Genomic DNA, 19,127 nt, shown 5'->3' with positions numbered 1-19,127 from the left:
TTACCTGTGTTTTATTAACTACGCAAAAGCTTTCGACTGCGTAGATCACGACAAGATATAGACCACAATATGGAGAATGAGTATCTCAGGACACTTAATCATACTCATGAGGAACCTGTACATAGATCACAAGGCAGTTATTCGAAAAGAACAAGGGGACAATGGATGGTTTAAAATTAGGAGAGATGTGCGCGAGGGTTGTATTCTTCCACCATACTTATTCAATCTGTAAATTGAGCAAATAATCTTAGAAACTGGATAAAATGAAGAAGAAAGTGGCATCAGGATTGAAGGAAGACTCATTAACATCCTGCGATATGCAGATGATACAACCTTGCTTGCTGAAAGCGAAGACAACTTAAATACTTACTGACGAAGATCAAAGACCACAGCCTTTGGAATTGGTTGAAACTCAATGTAAAGAAAACAAAAATCCTCACAACTGGGAAAATAAGTAACATCACAATAAACAGAGAAAAGAATGAAGTTCTCAAAGACTTCACTTTGCTTGGGTCCACCATCAACACTGACGGAAGCAGCAGTCAACAAAGGAAATGACATACCACATTAGGCAAATCTGCTGCATAGGACCACTGTAAAGTGTTCAAGAGCAAAGATGTCAGTTTGATGGTTAACATGCACCTGACCCAAGCGACAATATTTTCAGTAGCCTCACACACGTGTGAAAGTTGGACAATGAATAAAAAAGACCATAGAAGAATTGATGCATTTGAGTTATGATGTTATAGAATATTAAAGGTATCATGGATTGCTAGAAGAACAAATAAATCTGTGTTGGAAGAAATACAACCAGAATGATCCCTGGAAGCCAGGATGGTCCAACTTCTTCTCTCATACTTTTGACATATTATTGGGAAGCACCAAAAGAAGGACATCCTGTTTGGTAAAATGGAGGAACAGGGAAAAAGAGGGAGACTCCCAGTGAGATGGATTGGCACAGTGGCAGCACCAATGGGCTCAGGCGTAGTAGCAATTGTGAGGATGGCCCAGGACCCAGCGATGTTTCTTTCTGTTGTACATCTGAGTAGGATGTCACTCTGAGTAGGAAGTGACTGGGCAGCACTGAACGACAACAAAGTAATACAATAAAACTAACAAACAATAATATAAAAATCACATGTCTAATGTAAAATAAAAAAACTCAAGAGAATGGAAGAAGTTTGAAAATACAACCCATAGGAAGTGCTGAAAATCAGTCCAAAAAAAAAAAAAAAAAGGCACTAAACGATACACTGAAAAGCTGGAATACACAGACAGATGGGTAGTGCAGTTAATCGCTCAGCCATATGCCTCCACATTGTTCGTTTTAGCTTTAAAATACCATTGTTTGAAGAATAAATACTATGTTATGACATTCACAGTATAAGTAGAAGTAAACTACATGATAATATCATAAAAGATGAAAGGGGAGAACATAAGATACTAGTAATAAAGTTAATTTACATGTGAAGTGGTATAGTATTATTTGAGTTGGCTAAAGTACGTTAAAGGTGCATATGATAAACTGAGAGAAACCACTAAAACAAATCAAAGAGAAAACACTCATAATTAGCCAACCAAGGAGGAAAAAATGGAATCCAAAATAAAACCTTGGAAGCAAACAGATTTATCTGATTCTGCATGTCTACCAGGATCGCATTAGCTGAAGTTGTGCTATCCAAACTTAGCAATGAAAGAGATTGGACAGACAGGTCTAGTTGTATCAAAGACAATCATAAAATTATAAGGTCTACAAAAGGACCTACAATTCATAGAAGAAAGCTCAATGGCTGATGATCTCATCAAATATCATCAATAAGGAAGTGATGAGATATCAGTTCACCATCACTAGCCCTGGCATATAAATTCAATCCCAACAATAAGGCTAATGTAAAAATGTAAATTACAATAATTTTGGAGAACAGTAGGATAACATCTAGCAAAGCGATTCTACGAATGCTATTCAAGCATTGTTTATAATATGAAAAGTACAAAATAACCCAAATATAAGAGACTGTATTTACACAATGGAATTTACAATAAAGTAATTATACATATATCATAAGTAATTGGACTACTGGTGTGACACTGTAGGATAAGCACAGGACTGTGAACCACAGGGTTGGTGGTTCACACCCACCATCTGTTCCACTAAAACTCTGTATAAGGTCACTATGAGTTGGAATTGACTTCGTGGCGCTTAAAACAATGATACATCAACTATATGTAAGTACATCAATGCAAATTGAAGAAAGTTTCAGAATTTGTATACTATGATTTTAAAAAAGCCAAGCTCACTGCTATGGAGTAAGTTCTGACTCATATCAACTCTGTATAGAGGTTCCGAGGCTGTCAATCTGTAAGGGAGCAGGAAGTCTCATCTTTTGCCTGTGGAGTGGCTGATGGGGTTAGCAGTCTAGTTTTCATCCTAGTTTTAACCTACAGTGCCACCAGGGCTCAATTACTCATGTAGATTTTGAAAGATGTATTTTATGGAAACACGTAGCAAATAAAATGTGAAACAGACTTGACGGATACACAAGTAAATTCACATCAATGGCTGTTTCTAGGGGAAAGGATACAGGAATGGGAAAGGTTACAAAGGGAACTCTAGATGAAATACTCTAAAGTGACCCTGACAATATAGTACTACTGATTAGTTTGCATGTGGTAGTGGGACATTTCTGTACTTTTGAATCCCACTCATTGTGAGAATAAGTCAAGCAGCAACACCAGAGATGGAGGCAGAGATGAGGGCATGGAACGATACAGCAGCTGAGGACTCTAAACTCTTGGAAAGAGAAAGGTTGTGTGCTGGTGGCCAGGAGGCAGGCATGCAGAATGTGCTCTTTGGTTGTTTAAATGGTTTTAAATGGTTATATATTCCCGAGTGTTTTTGTGTACATCAAAAAAGCACACGTCTGAACTCCAGTCACAGCAATTCATCTCGTATGCCGTCTTCTGAAAAAAAAAAAAAAAAAAAAAGGGACAGAAGCAAATACTGTTGAATGATGATGCACGGAAGAGATTGTAATCATTGCAGTGAAACAAAATACGATAGAGTGAGTGTAAAACTGATGTTCTCCCATGTAAACTACCACTCAATTCACAATAAAAACTAAAACAAAACAAAAAGTATTGCCACTAGGGTTTCAGTTTACTCACGAAGAGGTTTATTCCTAACAAAATGATTTAAACATATCTCTGCAACCAATGGGTGGTTGCAGACAATTTCTCTCAGCAATACACTTATCTTCATCTCCCTAGGGTGTCTTCCAAAAAAGGTCCAGTCAAAACAGTGGCTTCTGAGGGCCAGCTAAATTCAAGGCAGAGAGGTCAGCTTAAGGATTATGAGAACTATTTTATTCCAAATGGGTCATCTTGATAGGTTTTCTTGAAGGACACAAGATGATCACAGGAGCATGTTAGGAAAAAGTTTGAAGAAACCTGAAAACTGCAAGGGTGAGAAAAAGGCCAAGAAATTGACGCCGAAGAAGTTTTCTCCTGTCATGACAATGCACCTGCTCATCCTTCCCAGCAGCAAGGGTGGTCCCACCCAAATTTCATTAGGAAACCTTATTCCATCCCCCCTACAGCTCTGATCTTGCTGCTTCAGACTTTTTTTGTTCTAAAAATTCAAAGAGTATTGAAAAGGACCACAATTTGAGTCCCTTGACGATTCCAAACTACTATTTGGATGTGGTATAAATCTAGGAGTGTTACAGATTTTCGGTATAGCCTTTCTGTCTTTGAGGGAAGGGTTAGAGAATGCACAGATCTAAATGGAGGCTATGTCAAGAAAGAAACAGCTTTGCATTTTGATATTTGTGTTTAATAATGATTTCTGTAATTTTGTAGTAATACTTTCTGAGATCCTCATATAATAAAAATAGGCAGGAAGGTGAAAAAAAGGAATTGGAAGGAAGGAAAAAGGGAAAGACAGAAAGAGGGAGAGAGATAAAACTTATCCAACAATTTTGCCACTAAAAACACTTTTTAAAAAATACCTTGAGTCTGGGAGAAAAAAGAACCAAGAATACGTTCAATAGGAAAATATGTACAAAATACAAAAATCTGTCAGGTGCTTTTAAAGCACTTTGAGGAAAATCAACTGTTGGAATCAATAAACAGGGTGGGAGGGTAGTTGATGTTCTAAGTGCTGTCAAGTTGATTCTGACCCATAGTGACTCTGTATAGGGTTTCCAAGGAGCAGCTGGTGAGCTTGAACCACCAACCATGCAGTTCAAACGACTTTGCAGTCTGCTACTTTAGCCCATACCGCCACACCAGGACTCCGGGGTGGAAGGGTAGGGAGAAGGAATTACCCAAAATTTGAAATTTGAAAAGTCTAAAAAAGGAAAATAGAGCAAATCAAAGAAAAAGCAGAAAAATGAAAAACATCAAGGTTATACCAAGACAATTTAAAGTGTAAATATAGCAGGAAAGTTTTAAAGAAAGTTAGTGCTTTGGAAAAATATTAATGCAACTGATAAATTACTGATTCTATCAAACTAAAAAAAAAGTGAGTAATAAGAATCAGAAATGCTAGCCATAACAAAAAGATTAACAAGTAATTAAGATGAAAAGACAGAAATATGATGGTGGTAGAATGCCATGGAAACATGAATGGATACTGGAAAAGAGCTACTGGTAGCAGTTCAGCTGTTCTGGAAAATCCAAATACAGGTGACCAGAGCCATGAAAATTCCTTGAGTCAGCAGTCTATAACCTTTTGTTTTAGGCAAATATGCCTAATCCTATAGAAAGAAGACAACACACATAACCATCTACTGAAATAGTTGAGCAAATTTGCTATGAGTAAATTGTAAATCTTTTTTTTTAAGATGTTGAGGATAGGACCTATTTAAGGCCAACTGCAGTTGGGTTAAGCATTGGATTGCTAATCACAAGACTGGCAGTTGAAAACCACCAGGTACTCCTTGGGATAAAGATGAGGCTGTCTGCTCCTGTAATGATTTATAGTTTTGGAAACTATAAGGGGCAGTTCTACTCTGTCCTACAGGGTTGCTATGAGTTAGAATCAACTCAGTGACAGTGGGTTTAGTTTGGGGTTCAGTATTAACTGACTATAAAACAACAATTCTATTGTTGTTTAGTGCATAGAGTCGGTACAGTAGTGGCTGGTGAATTTCAAGTGCCAGCCTTGTGGTTCAAGCCAACTTTACAGTCCAGCATGTTAACCCGCAGTGCCAGCAGAACTTCCCCCTAAAAATTACAATGGAACTATATGTAAAAACTCTCTCTATATAGTGATAAGGATCAGAGCCAGAATGAAAATGAAAATGTTTTGTGTTTTAGATTCATGGAATTTTTTCTCATAGTAAAGTATAAAAAATAAATAATATTGAAAAAGATAACAAACTTAATGATTTAAAATAAGTAATTAAATGTTAGGTAAGTCCAAAATCCATTTTACATACACACTCCACCCAAAAAAGTAAAAATAAATAGTCTCAATCTTTAAAAATAAAGAGTGAATAAAAATAGAACCAAAAGTTCTATTGGTTGTAAATGTCACTGATATGACATATCTCATTTCTTAATTATGACAAGTAATGCATTTTGTATCAAACTGGGTGTTTTACTTACCAATCATCTGGTTTGACGGCAGAAGGATCAGGGATTTTTGCTCTTTCATCCCAATCATCAGGTTTTTTGTCACTGGGATCTTCAATTTCTTTGGGAGGATTAATAGGAGGAGACACGTCCTCTAGAAGGCTTCCTTTGTTTACAACTGTTTGATCAATCAATACTTCAAATGTGTTGTCTGGATTCAGCACTACAGATGAATTTAAACACATTCATTATACATAGCATCTTGAGAGACACTTTAAAGATAATCTAAAAAATAACACTACCTTAAAATATCATGAGTAAATTTTTTCTAACATAAAAAAAATCCCCAATGTGTTAAATCGATATGCATAAATTACTAAATATAATCTCTAGAATCAAAGATATCGTGCTTTAAATTGTACTCTTAACAATAAGCTGTTACACTGCTTTTCATATTAAAAATACCCAATAGCAAGGAGGCCGGGCTGCGCTGTGGGTTAGGCATTGGTCTGCTGACCACAAGGCCAGCGGCTCAAATCCACCAGCTGCTTTGCAGGAGAAAGATGAAATTGTCTGCTCCTGTAAAGATTCACAGTTTTGTGAATCCACAACCCTACATAGGGTTGCTATGAGTTAGAGCTGACTCTGTCAGTGGTTTAAGAACAGTTAGCTCAATTTAGGACTCACATCAATCACAGTCAGCTTCGCTCTTTTGCTAATTACAGAATACAATCCAATTTTCTTCAACATTTGGAAATAATTTTTTTAAAACAATCTCAAATTCAGAGAAAGGTTACAAAGAACATATTCCCCTCCTTCTTCCGAACCACTTGAGTAAGTTACCTACCTCATGCACATTACCCCTTAATATTTTGTTGTTGTCAAGTGCCGTGGAATTGTTTCCCACTCATGACGACCATGTATAGGGTTTCCAAGGACTGGCTGGTGGACTTGAACTGCTGATCTTGTGTTTAGCACTCCACTACTTATCCTACAGCACCACACCAGGATTAGATGGTAGTCCTGGTGTTGTGCTGAAAGGTAAGTATTGGACTGCATGGCTGGTTTCAACCACAAGGTGGCGGTTCAAACCCACCAGCTACTCCTTGGAAATCCTATACAGGGTCTCTGAGTTGGAACTGACTTGATGGCGCTTAACAACAGCAACAATGCATCAATGTTAATTTCCTAATTTTAGTGACTGGATTGGCATTATGTAGGAGAATGTCATTGTTTGTAGATGTGGCACTGTAGGAGAAGCACTGGACTGCTAACCACAAAGTTGGCAGTTCAAATCCACCAGCTACTCCTTGGAAACCCTATACATGGTCACTATGAATTGGAAACAAATTCCTGGCACTTAACAACAAAATGTATTTTATTAGAACGTAATTAATAATGTGGCCCTATCACCAATGGTGAAGTCCACTCTTAATAAAACCCCCTGGAAATGAATTATGCCTTATCCTGAAATCCACTCTTAGTAATTACCATTTACTGATACTTCATTAGTGGGAGTACAAAGTATTTCCCAACTCCATCATTTCAAAACAGTCACACCTTAGATGCTCAGTGAAAACCTGCCAATTACAATGTATTACTAGGGGTAATCCCTTCACAACTGTAGAGGAATCCTGACACCTACAGATGTAATGTGAATTGCTAAGTGTTGCAAATGGCTAACTCAGCTGCTAACCCAAGGAAGAAATTAGAATCCACCCAGAGATGAGATGGAAGAAAGGGCTTGGCAATTTACTTCTAAGAAATCAGTCATTGAAAACTCTGTACAGCAGTTTACTCTGACACACGAGGTTCCCTATGAGTTGGAATCCACTCAACAGCAAGTTGTTTTGTTTTTATAATATGACTCAAGAGAGTAAATAATGGGAAGAAACATTTCAAAACTAATTTAAACATCTCTGATCTAAAGAGCCTCTTGACTTTAAGCATATGTAAATCTACTATCAAAGGCAGTGATGAAGTAATTTCCTAGAGATCTTTAAAGATAAGGTCAATGGAGTCTTGGTGTTGCGCTGGTGGATAAACACTGAACTCCTAACCACAAGGCTGTTGATTCAAACCCATGGAAACCTTATATTGGGTCGCCCAGGAATTCACTCAAAGGCACTTAACAACTCTTTGTAATGTCAAAATAAAAGACCCTTTCTCCTTGTGTAAATATAGGAGGTCACTGGGTACAATTTAGATCTTTGCAAAGAATATTAAAGATAAGAAGAGCTGCCTAACATTTGTTTTCAATAAGTAGAACAATGGCATTTTCACTTAAAAGTTTCAATAAGTAGAACAATGGCATTTTCACTTAAAAGGTCAAAATGGCAATATCATTAAGACTTTTGAAGTGAGCTACTACCACTTGAAAAAAAACTATTGTAGTAGTTTGAGTGAAAGTTTAAGAGCTTTCCTTTCAACAATTTATACACATTGTGACTTGTGACACTGGTTGTAAACCCTTCAATGTAACAGCACTCTTCACGTTTCCTCCTGAGTTCCTGATTTCCAGCCATCTACCCTTCTTTCCTGCCTTCTGAGCATTGTTTTGGGGCAAATGCTGCCCTTCTCTCTCAGATGGTTGACTGTGCTGAGGAGTGCCTTCCTCCCTGGTGTTCTTATTCACTTTATAGGGCTACTATTTGGTTGAAAATCAATCCCAGAGATGGGTTCAACTCCAGGCTTGAGGGGTTTCTCACAGTTATAGTCTCAAGGGCTCCACAGCCTCTACCAGGCCAGCAAGTCTACTCATTTGAATGCTATTGAGTCTTGTTCTACATTTCCCCCCTTCTCTATCCAGCATCTATGATTGTCATCTTAATCAGAGTGATTGCTAGTGAGCTACCACTTGTGGATGAAATATCTCTGAAGTAATAATGAGCGTCAGAGACTTCAGCATAATAACATCAAATTATAGCAAAACAAAATATACCTAGTCACTTGTCAACTATTTGATTATCCACATTTCACACTTATAACAATAGTAAAAAATCTATTATCAGAGTATTTTGTGCACTAATGGCATACGTCTGGCAGTAATGAATGCCAAGGTGTAAGGCAGGAAGGATGCAGGCCATGCTGGTTGAGATTATGTGTCAATTTGGCTGGACATGACTCTCAGTGGCTTGGCACTTAAGTGATGACATAATTTGGTAGTTATGAAATACAGTAGCCATCCTCCATTTTCCCATTACGGCAATTTTCCTGGTCTTTGAAATCTAACCATGTCATTAAGTAAGAAATGGGTGTAATGTAATTTATATGCAAATCCAAATAGTGCAAATGCCCACTCAATATTTTCTCCCTTCTCACCAATATTTCTTCCACTGCAGCTGAAATTATAAACTTGCATACTACAACCAAGGAGTAACAGTTGAGACTGAAGCGAAACTAAGAATAAGATCTTAAGTGCAAAAATATTACTAAAGCTTCTCTAATTAAAAAAAATAGCCTTGGTTTCTCAAGAAAGATCTTGAAAGCTTTCTGAATAAAATTTGAAACAGAAATTGAGTTTTTAAATGTACAGTAAAAATAATAAAGCATATTACAACTAGGCATATGTGAAAAAATCTTTGTCTAAAAGAAAAATACTATTTAGTAAATTGTATTCAATATTTTAAATGAACCTACAATTGCTGTTGTTAAGTGCCTTTGAGTCAGTTCTGATAGAAAGGCAGAAATGAAATTGCAAAGTATTTAAAGTTATTCTGTAAGGGTATTAAAACAAGTACATAATGATGTACATGTTATAATAATTATTATAAATATAATAAGTACAATGCTGTTATAATTATAATTGTTACAAACTATAGTGTTGTTGTTAAATGAGTTTTCTATTTGCTTGCATAATTTTCCAAGTAGCCATCACAATGTGCTTATAATTTTAATGTTGCTTTCTATCTCCATTTTAGTATTGTAAGCATTTCCACCCACTGGTAACTATTTTTATAATCATCACTTTCAGATACAAAACTCTCCTATTATAACATTACTTCAAATTTTCAATACATCATCACACATAGGTTAGTTTCTTTTTTCTGAATTATTTCCATTGATAAATTCCTGAAAGTGGGATTGTAGTCTCAAAGAATATGAATATTTGATATATATACTACCAAAGTGCTTTTGGCCTGATTTGTGCAAAGTCAAATTAAATTGAATTCACTTTTTCTTTTCTGGTTATAATTTCTCATTGTTTCTGTTTTATTTATGTTTCTCAAAATGTCCAGTATTACATTTCAATTATTTCAGAAAAAAAGAATTTCAACATAATTGCTGACATCAAACAAAAATTGGGCATTGGCTTGGCAGAAAAAACAATTTTTTTTTTTTTTTTGTTAACTGCAGTCTTCATAAAGAAAATCAAATTACCAGAGTCATGGATGGCTCTGAGACATGAATAAGAAAGCTGACAGGATCACTTGAAAATGTCCTGTTAGTTCTTCACATGCTAAGATTAAAAAAAATCATAGAACAAAGAAATCACAGACAGAACTATGTGTATCATATAAGAAATACCCTCATATAATACACCAATGTCCATGCAGACTCTGACATACTTAAGTATGTTGATAAAAGCATATGCTTAGTGTATGCTTTTCCTGTCAATATTTAAATAATGTGCCATACCCACCATGCAAACATGGGACCTAACAGTAAGCACAACTGCTTATAGAAGAAAGCGTAAGCTTTTCAGGTTGGCATTCAAGGCCTTTCGCTCTTTAACCGTACTTTCTAGTTTCCCCTCTTTACACAACTTCACAGAACAGAAAGCATCCTTTCCCACTCCTGCAGTTTTCCAAATTCTGTCGATACCTTAAGACAATTTAAAATATAATCTCTTTTACTAGTTTTTTTTTTTTCTGAATCTCCAAACCGGAAATAATATTGCTTCTGAACTTTTAACTGTTCTTCACTTGTATCTCTCATATGGCACTTTATTGTCTACTTTGTGCTGTAATGGTTTATGTAGGTCTTATTTTTACAAAAGATAAGCTCCTTAAGTGTAAGATTCATGTTTATTTCTCCCAAAGCACTTGTCACGAATGTCCCAGTAGTCAGCAAAGATTTCTAAATAAGTGAATTAAAAGGAGATACCAAGGGTATAAAGATGCGTCTTCCTGTCTGTAAAGAATTTTTTAAGGTCTACATCTGGAGGCTTGGCGTGTTTCTCTTCAAAAACTCCAGTTTTAGGATGTTTATGTCTGAAGATAAAATGAAGTTTATAATCTTCTCCACATTTATCTGGTCCAAACATAATGGTATAGGAAGTTTTATCATAAAAGTTTTCCTTCAAAGAGAAATGAGTGTTGAAGTTAGTCAAGAATTACAGAGTATTTAATGAATTCTCTATTTTACCAAGCTGTGTAGAGCTGAGAAAAAGATATTAACTGAAAATTCACCAAAGATTTCATATGAATTAAGTGACAATAAAAAATGTGGGAAAATGACAGATTATATTTGAAAACAGTGTTAGATTTTCTTTTTAAAAAGCACATTACTTCCATTTCTGAAAATGCAGGAGAAAAGCTTAACTTCCCCTAGTAGCAGCATAAGCTTTAATTATTTTATGTAAACCTGTATTATTAATATTTTAAGACCCAATAGCAATTAGAGAAAAGAGTATCTGAGACCTTAAGACTACAATAGCTATTCGTTGCTATCATCTAAGAAGACATTAGAAAAGGACTCTTCTGAGCACAGATTCAGACACAAAAAAGAGGCACAGAGACACACAACCTGTTCAAATTTGTTCAGGAATATAATTGGCACAGTGTTTAAGATCATGGGGTCTGGAGTCAGACTTCTGAGTTCGAATTCTACTACTACCAACTACACTAGCTAGATGTTGTTGTTAAGTGCTGTCAAGTTGGTTCAGACTCATAGGGACGCTATATAGGGTCTCCAAGGGGTGGCTGATGGGTTTGAACCACCAACCTGGCAGTTAGCACTCCAGTGCTTATCTGCAGTACAACATAGTAGACCTGAACAAATTTCTTGTTTCATCCCCTCTGTAGTACAGAGATGCGGTGCCGTGAATTTTCTAGTATTTTTTCTAACCACAGTGTGTAAATCTCACCAATCAATATTTCTGCCATGCTGGATCTGGCTAAGAAATGGTGGAAGAAGATACTGACAGGATGACATGTTTCAGCTGTGGATGTTAGTAGAGTTTATTAAAATTGTAAAAACTTGAAACTCTAGCATGGGCTTAAAATGAGCCATCTCAGAAGCAGGAGGGGTAGAGGGGATGGATCTCACTCCCATCAAAGAAGAGAAGCCAGAAATGGAGCATGTCCTTTGGGCCCAAGATCCTTGCACACTGAACCCCCTTGAACCAGGGACAGAAAGCTGTGAAACCAGAGGAGTGGTAGACAAGCAGCAGCACCAAGAACCAGAGCACGAAACAGAGCAGTGGACTTCCCAGCCCACAGAGCAAGTAAAGCTGAATGACTCTGGGCAGGAAGCTTGCTCTTAGAGTAGGGTGCTAGGTTTGCTGACCCAGGGAACTAAAGCTGAGTGCCTTTAGTTTAGGCTGAGGTTTAGGGAGGAGTGTTGTATTCTATGGGCATTTATCAGCAGCTGACTGGAACAACTATGCTCAGAGCATTTCTGACCCTAAATTTTAACCTGTTAACTTCCTTAATACACCTCATAATTCTGAGTATGGAATCTGAGTTCTGTGTGGCCATTACAATGGATTATTGAATGCTGTTGAGAGGTAGAGAGAGTGCTGTGGGAAGAATGGTTGGTGCCTCATATTTTTGCAGGAAATAATAACAGTGTTCACCTTGCAAGGTTTCTCTAGGATCAGCAGCACTAATAAGATGAAATGTTTATAAAAGCACTTGATATTAGCATTTATTATTGTTATATTTAAGTGGTGATCACTTGACAATATCTAAAACAAGAACTTTTACATAAATGACATTCCTTTTCCTGATTGTAATAATACTACCCAAAGCCTTTAATCTATGTTTCATAGCCTATGCACAGACTCACACTCTGACAAAGATCTCATTGATGTCTCAATTTTCTTACATCTATTATATTCAGTAACCCTTTTAAAAAAATGTAATTAGAAATGCTCCTGACCTCAAATGCTCTGAAAATAACCTCTTAAGACTTCATGAAATGATTTTAAAATGAGTTATTGTCTGGATCTTTTGTAGGTTGACAATTCTTAAACTGAACCCACTTTTTTTTATTGGTTCTTAGGTCATTTCCTTTCACTGCTTTGCTAAGTTATTTTTTCTATGAACAACAAACTTATGTTTATTATTTTGAAAAAAGCAACTCAGATCTAATTTTTCAATGGTATTCACAAACATGTTACTTTCATTTACAGACATGGTAAACTATTTTTTATACTACTAATGATTATAAAAGTCATGTCATAAAGAGGTACAACTTTATATGAAACTTGAAGGCAAATCATAAAGATGATTTAAACTGATAAGGATAAAGAAAAACTTACGGTCTTTTCAGTTGAAAATAAGACTTTCAATTTTTTCAGCTATTTTTAAATGACTTATTAACTTTAAAAAGGTTTTCTTAAATATTAAAATATCATACCAGATTCAAATCATCAGTGTCTGCTAGGAGCTTAATGTATGCACCTCCACAATCAATACCATCTTGAAAATTTACTTCATATCTAAATGAAGGGAAAAAAAAAATCACACTTCCGACAAAAACTACTGTTCTTTAAAATCCACGGTATCATTCTCAATTCATTCAAACATAAATGTTTTACATTATAAATAAACCCATATAAAATTCCTAGGAAATAACCAAAAATGTTTTTCTATTACTGCAACAGCATGCATATCATCAAAATATTAAAAATATACTGCTTATAACCAACTACAGAAAGTCAACCAATTTGTTGAAATACTTTCTTCCAACAATTTGATGAAATACTTTCTTCCAACAAAACTATTGAAATAAGAATAAGATAACTTGACTAATACTTTAATAGGAAATTTCAAATTCAGATAACATAGGCAGGAGTCCTGGTGTGGCGCTCTCGGTTAAAGCGCCAGACTGCAAAGCCGTTTGAACTGCAAGGCTGGCAGTTCAAGCTCACCAGCTGCTCCCTGGGAATCCTACACAGGGTCGCTATGGGTCAGAACCAACTCGACAGCACTTCACAACAACAACATACATAATATTCTATATATATATAATATATATATATATATATATAAACCCTAACAAAGTTCATACAGACTGCAAGTATAGCAATAGAATTTTAATAAACTGCTAATGATGTTAGATATCCAATTAACTATCAATTTGTTTTTTAGTTCAACTACACCTAAAGCAAGGAGCTCTGGTAGCGTAATGGCTACGAATCGGGCTGCAAACCTTAAGGTCAACAGTTCGAAACTACCAGCTGTTCTGCGGGAGAAAGATGAGTCTTTCTGCTCCCCTAAAGATCTACAGCCTCGGAAACCCTGTACAGGGTCGCTATGAGTTGGAACCAATTCCACGGCACATAACCACCACCACCACACCTAAACCATGTTAAATAAGTTATACATTCAATTAAATTGTTCCAGCAAAGATATTTCAGAATCTCAGTCAATAACCTGGAATGATTCATAGACCCTTACAGCCAGGAAGCATGAGAAATATGGTATAACAAATAAAATAGTGAAATGAGAGTCATTTCAGTAAAAGGCTCTCTTAAAAAAGTTAAGCCTTGCTTTGCAATTTGAGCAGATTTATTGAAGAGCAATTAAAAGGCACTTTTGGTAATTTGATCAATTATTTGCAACAAAAAACCAATGAGGAAGTGGCTGAAAAGTGAAAATAAGTGAAAACCAAAGGATTATGTTTTGGTTAGATGTATTAAAGATATGAAAACTACAGAATAGCAACTAGTGATAACTTTAATAAAAGTTTGTAGTTAGAAATGTTTCTGAAGAAATTTTAGTGACAAAAAATATTAAAAAATAAGATACAATATTATAACAAATAGTGTATATATTTTGTTTTGGTTTTTAAGAGAAATACAATAAAATCTTAAGTAATTACAGAAATATTATTTTTAATTTCTCCTTTCAACTATTCTTTGTCAAGTTGTTTAAGTGAGTAGTTACACGCATAGGCTTTGGAAGTCAGAAAGACCTGAGATTTATTCTTGATTTTGCTACTACCGTGTTACAGGATTAGCACTGCATTTCTAACAACAAGGTCAGCAGTTCAGACCTTCCAGCTGCTTCTCAGAAACCCTACATAGGGTCGAGATGAGTCAGATTCAACTCCATGGCACTTAACAGCAACAACAACAACAGTGTTTAAGCTAGCTCATAATTATTTAAACTAAGCTTTCATTTGCTCATCCATAAAATAGGGACATTGCTTATACCTATGAAGTCCTGGTGTGGCGCTATGAGCTATTATGAAAAGTCGTTTGAACTGCAAGGTCTGTGACTCAAGCTCATCAGCTGCTCCTTGGAAACCCTATACAGGGTCGCTATGGGTCAGAATTGACTCAACGGCACTTAACAAAAATACCTCAAAGGATTGTTAAGAGGATTAAATGATATAACAATGTACAATGATGAAGAAAAAATGTTCAAAATGTTAATTTTTGTTATGATCAGAAAATAAGGATTTTAATGTGGGTTTTTCTTTTAAAATAAAGAACATTTGTTTTTCTGAAAGTCTTTACCAATAGTTTTATTTTACAAAATAGGTGACAAAGTAATTTTTCATGGAACTTATGTTTTTAAAGACAATGTTGAAGAAATGGTGTACAGTATGACTTAAAAGTAAGTATCTATTTTTATGAAGAATAAAGAAAAAAACATAATACAGCTTTATTATAGGTGTTCCCAAAAAAAAAAAAAAAGGGGTTTTGTGAAAAGGAAGGAAGTAGGAAGAACATTTTCATAAATTTTCTCTATAAGTTGTCTTATAATGCCTAGATTCAATCACTGTGTATGTCTTACACACTGCAAAACTTTCTGTTTTCATACCATTAAATTGTTCCTAGTATAATTCGTCATGGAGTAGAGGGTTAGTGAAATATATACATCATATATAAAGCTGACTGCTGCTAACTTTAAGTCTAGGAAAAATATGCAGAATACATGTTAGCAAATAATTTTTTAGAGTATCATTTGCCAAACTGCTCTATGAAATTGTAATTGTTGTTGAGGGAAAACAAATTCCATTATGAAATATGTTTGGGATGTAGTATGAAGTATAAAAACAGGTTTCTATAGGTAAAACAGCTGTATATTTTCATAGGTATCCTATATCTAAAATGAATATGTTCTGTTTCTAAAACTTGCATGATAACATAATACAGATTAAAATATCCACAATTTGAAAAAAAAGGTTGTCATAAATCCTTAGCAGTTACCATATTTAATATAAAATCACTTCCTATCTAGCTCATTTCTTTTTCTCAGTATTAACACAAATATTACTCTCCTCTTTAAACTGTTTCTGAATAGATGAAAAACTGCTATTCAATTCATTTTACTTTCCTTTTCTTATTTCTGGAAAGCCATTTTACAATCTCTTTACTAATATTCTTTATAGATGAATTTCCCAACCTTTGCATTTTATCTTACAAGATATCATTTTCTCACTTTATTTATCATTATGCTCTGTCTTGTATCATACATTTTGGCTGTCTTTATACTGAAAATGCAAAATGTAGTTCATTTATTCTGGAGAAGTTTAACTTTATATTATTTTCCTTTACTTTTTCATTTAAGTCACAAGAATCAAAATAGAAAGTAGTATTATTTTTACATAAAGTAATAAGATTACCTTCAAACTTTCAAAAAAACCAAACACAGAAGACCTCTGAGTAACAAACTCAAACAAGCTCAAACATTAGTTCCAGTAAGTACCTATAACAATATTTTTCATTTGTTTATGTACTGGTCACATCATTTTTGATATTGCATATATATTTTAAATTCAGTGAAATGGTTTAAAGTTGACTAAGCCAAATTAGCACAACTGAAGAATTATATCAAGTACATCAAATTCAAAGGAGCTCTGATAGCAAAGTAGGGCTTCTAATCCACAGTCAGCAATTCAAAACTACCAGCTGTTCTGCAGGAGAAATATGAGGATTTCTGCACCCATAAAGATTTGAAGCCTCGGAAATTCTGTACAGGGTCTCTATGAATCAGAACCGACTCTACGGCACATAACCAGCACCAACACCACATCAAATTCAAGAAACTCTAAAATAGAACACAGTAATTTAGTTATGCCATATAAGAATATGTTTAATATGTTAACAAAAAATAAAGGAATCTGGAGTGATATCGTTAATGATCTTTTCATATGCTGTCATGAACTCAAGACAGCCACCAAAATTTATGATACAAGGTAGAGTATAATGTTTATATACTTCCTTTTTTTGTTTTGGCTTTAATTTAATGCTTAAGGAGCTCTGGTAGCGTAGTGGTTACGAATCGGGCTGCGAACCTTAAGGTCAGCAGTTCGAAACTACCAGCCGCTCCGCGGGAGAAAGATGAGGCTTTCTACTCCCGTAAAGATTTACACCCTCGGAAACCCTGTACAGGGTCGCTATGGGTCGGAACCGACTCGACGGCACTTAGCAACAACAACAACTGGCTTTATAATTATGCTTGTATTAAATTTGTAGATCTGTTTTGGTTTTATAACAGTTTTTGTTAAATAAACATGAGGAGATTATGCCTGATTTTATGACAGTACACATTTAAGCAACATCATAATAAAACTAGTTTGTCAGTATGGGGGCTGAGGGGATGTCTATGCAAATATGTTCCATTTAAAAGGGTTCCACTCTTAAAAGAAAGAAAGCGACCTATATACATATATATCCTTTAAAAAAAGTATCTGTCTATGAATCCGATGTCTGGTTCCATTACGAATATAACATGAAGGTTAACAGCTTAAATGCAAGTAATTTTAAGAAAAAGAGTTAAAATGGCCCTTAACAATAACAACAAGGAGTTTGTAGTGGGGAAGGCATATGTTATACAGTTATTATGTTAAACTCAGTTTGCTCTTCATTCAGAATTTTGGGGTGTGTGTATATATATTTGTATATGTAAGCAAATGAAACTAAAAAAGGACATCTGGATTTTTATACCCATTTTCCAAAAATGAAATATATTCTGACATGAAATTGTACAAAAGTAAAACAAAATTCAGAAAAAGTATTCAGAAACACCACAAAACTTACTGAACTATCAAAGGTTTATCAGCAAAAACAAAGGGTTTTGATAAGGTAGCAGAAATTGCATGATGCTTTGCTCTCGATTTCAGTACCAGTCCTCTGTCACCAGGTACTCGGTTTTCTTTCAATTCTTCTATTTCCCATCTGCCTAAAACATAAAGGTAAAGCAAAGCACATTCAACTAAAACAGAAAACACTGATTTAACAATTATTTATTAGCAGTGGTCAAAGAATTTTTCCCCATGAAGGATAACTGAGAAAAAGAAAACATTTAAAATCAAGAACAATATATCTGCAACTGCAAGCATGCGCCTGTTTTTGTTTTTTTTTCTTCCCCACATCAGAGAACGTTTTCATTTTCTTAGCTAAAATTGTGAAAATAAATAAATAGCAAACACCACAATATTTGAGTAAGGTATTTCTGGTTTATTTGGGTTTTCTTTGAGGGACTTTTTGAATCAATGGAATTACAAAAAAAAAGGTCTCATAATGTCTATTAGCATTTTATTTTTAAAATAGATTTAAAATTTTAATATGAGACTCAGGGCTTCCTTAACACAAAAAAAAATGAGCAGAGTGCCTCAATCTACTTATTTGAAATGCATGGTATTCATCAGTTCTTTACAGAGCCATTGTAGAAATGTAAATTTTACTTTGGAAATGGTACTCTCAATTACTATATATTTCAATCACCCTTTCCAGAGTAAGTCAATCTGCCCTCAGGACTTTTGGCCAGAAAAATGATTGCTGTTGTTAAGTGCTGTCGAGTCGATTCTGACCCATAGTGACCCTGTATAGGGTTTCCGAGGAGCAACTGGTGTAAGCAAGGGAAAACACTAACCTATACAAGGCAGGGCTGAGTTAGGCCTTGCTGGGCTGGGATTTAAGACCAGGAAACTCCAGAAATTACAGCATGGACTGCATACAAGGGGAAGCTTGGTGGACTACACTTAGCCCTAGAGTCTTGTGTTGGACTTCTGACCCAGAGTGTTTGGGATTTTTTTTTTTTTTTTTTTGCTGTTGTTCATTTGTCTATCAGTGTGCAAACTTTATTGGGCTTTTAAAAATGCATCTTAAAAGATCTCTCTTCCTTTTCCTCTCTGATTTGCTTATACTATCTTTATCTAAACTGATGCATGTATGTGGTTTACTTACTTTCACATCAACACTGAATTGTATTATGAGTACTAACTTGTGGTTTAACAGCAACAATAAATAAATTCTTTCAAACACTGGAGAAATGCTGGACTATGGCCCTCAACAACCTTTCATGTCTGGGACAGAATTCATGCAATTTTCAGCCAAACAGTAGCTAGGCATATGGGGGGTGGGGGGG

General features: G+C 35.2%; 1 protein-coding gene across 2 annotated transcripts in view; it reads right to left on the bottom strand.

The window, feature by feature from the left end:
• CLGN (calmegin) overlaps positions 1-19,127 on the bottom strand; it is an 84,509-nt gene that overhangs the window by 25,803 nt on the left and 39,579 nt on the right. For both annotated transcript variants that reach the window (XM_006872219.1, XM_006872220.1), the window contains 4 exons: positions 17,798-17,939; positions 13,162-13,243; positions 10,684-10,876; positions 5,611-5,800 (listed from right to left, as the gene is read on the bottom strand). In XM_006872219.1, the coding sequence (XP_006872281.1) occupies positions 5,611-5,800; positions 10,684-10,876; positions 13,162-13,243; positions 17,798-17,939 (607 nt within the window). The remainder of the gene's footprint in view (positions 1-5,610; positions 5,801-10,683; positions 10,877-13,161; positions 13,244-17,797; positions 17,940-19,127) is intronic.

The sequence above is a fragment of the Chrysochloris asiatica genome, unplaced genomic scaffold (genome assembly GCF_000296735.1).
Source record: "Chrysochloris asiatica unplaced genomic scaffold, ChrAsi1.0 scaffold00187, whole genome shotgun sequence".
Lineage (NCBI taxonomy): Eukaryota > Metazoa > Chordata > Mammalia > Afrosoricida > Chrysochloridae > Chrysochloris > Chrysochloris asiatica.
Note: the sequence above shows the minus strand (reverse complement) of the source record. Positions and strands in the feature narration are given on the sequence as shown.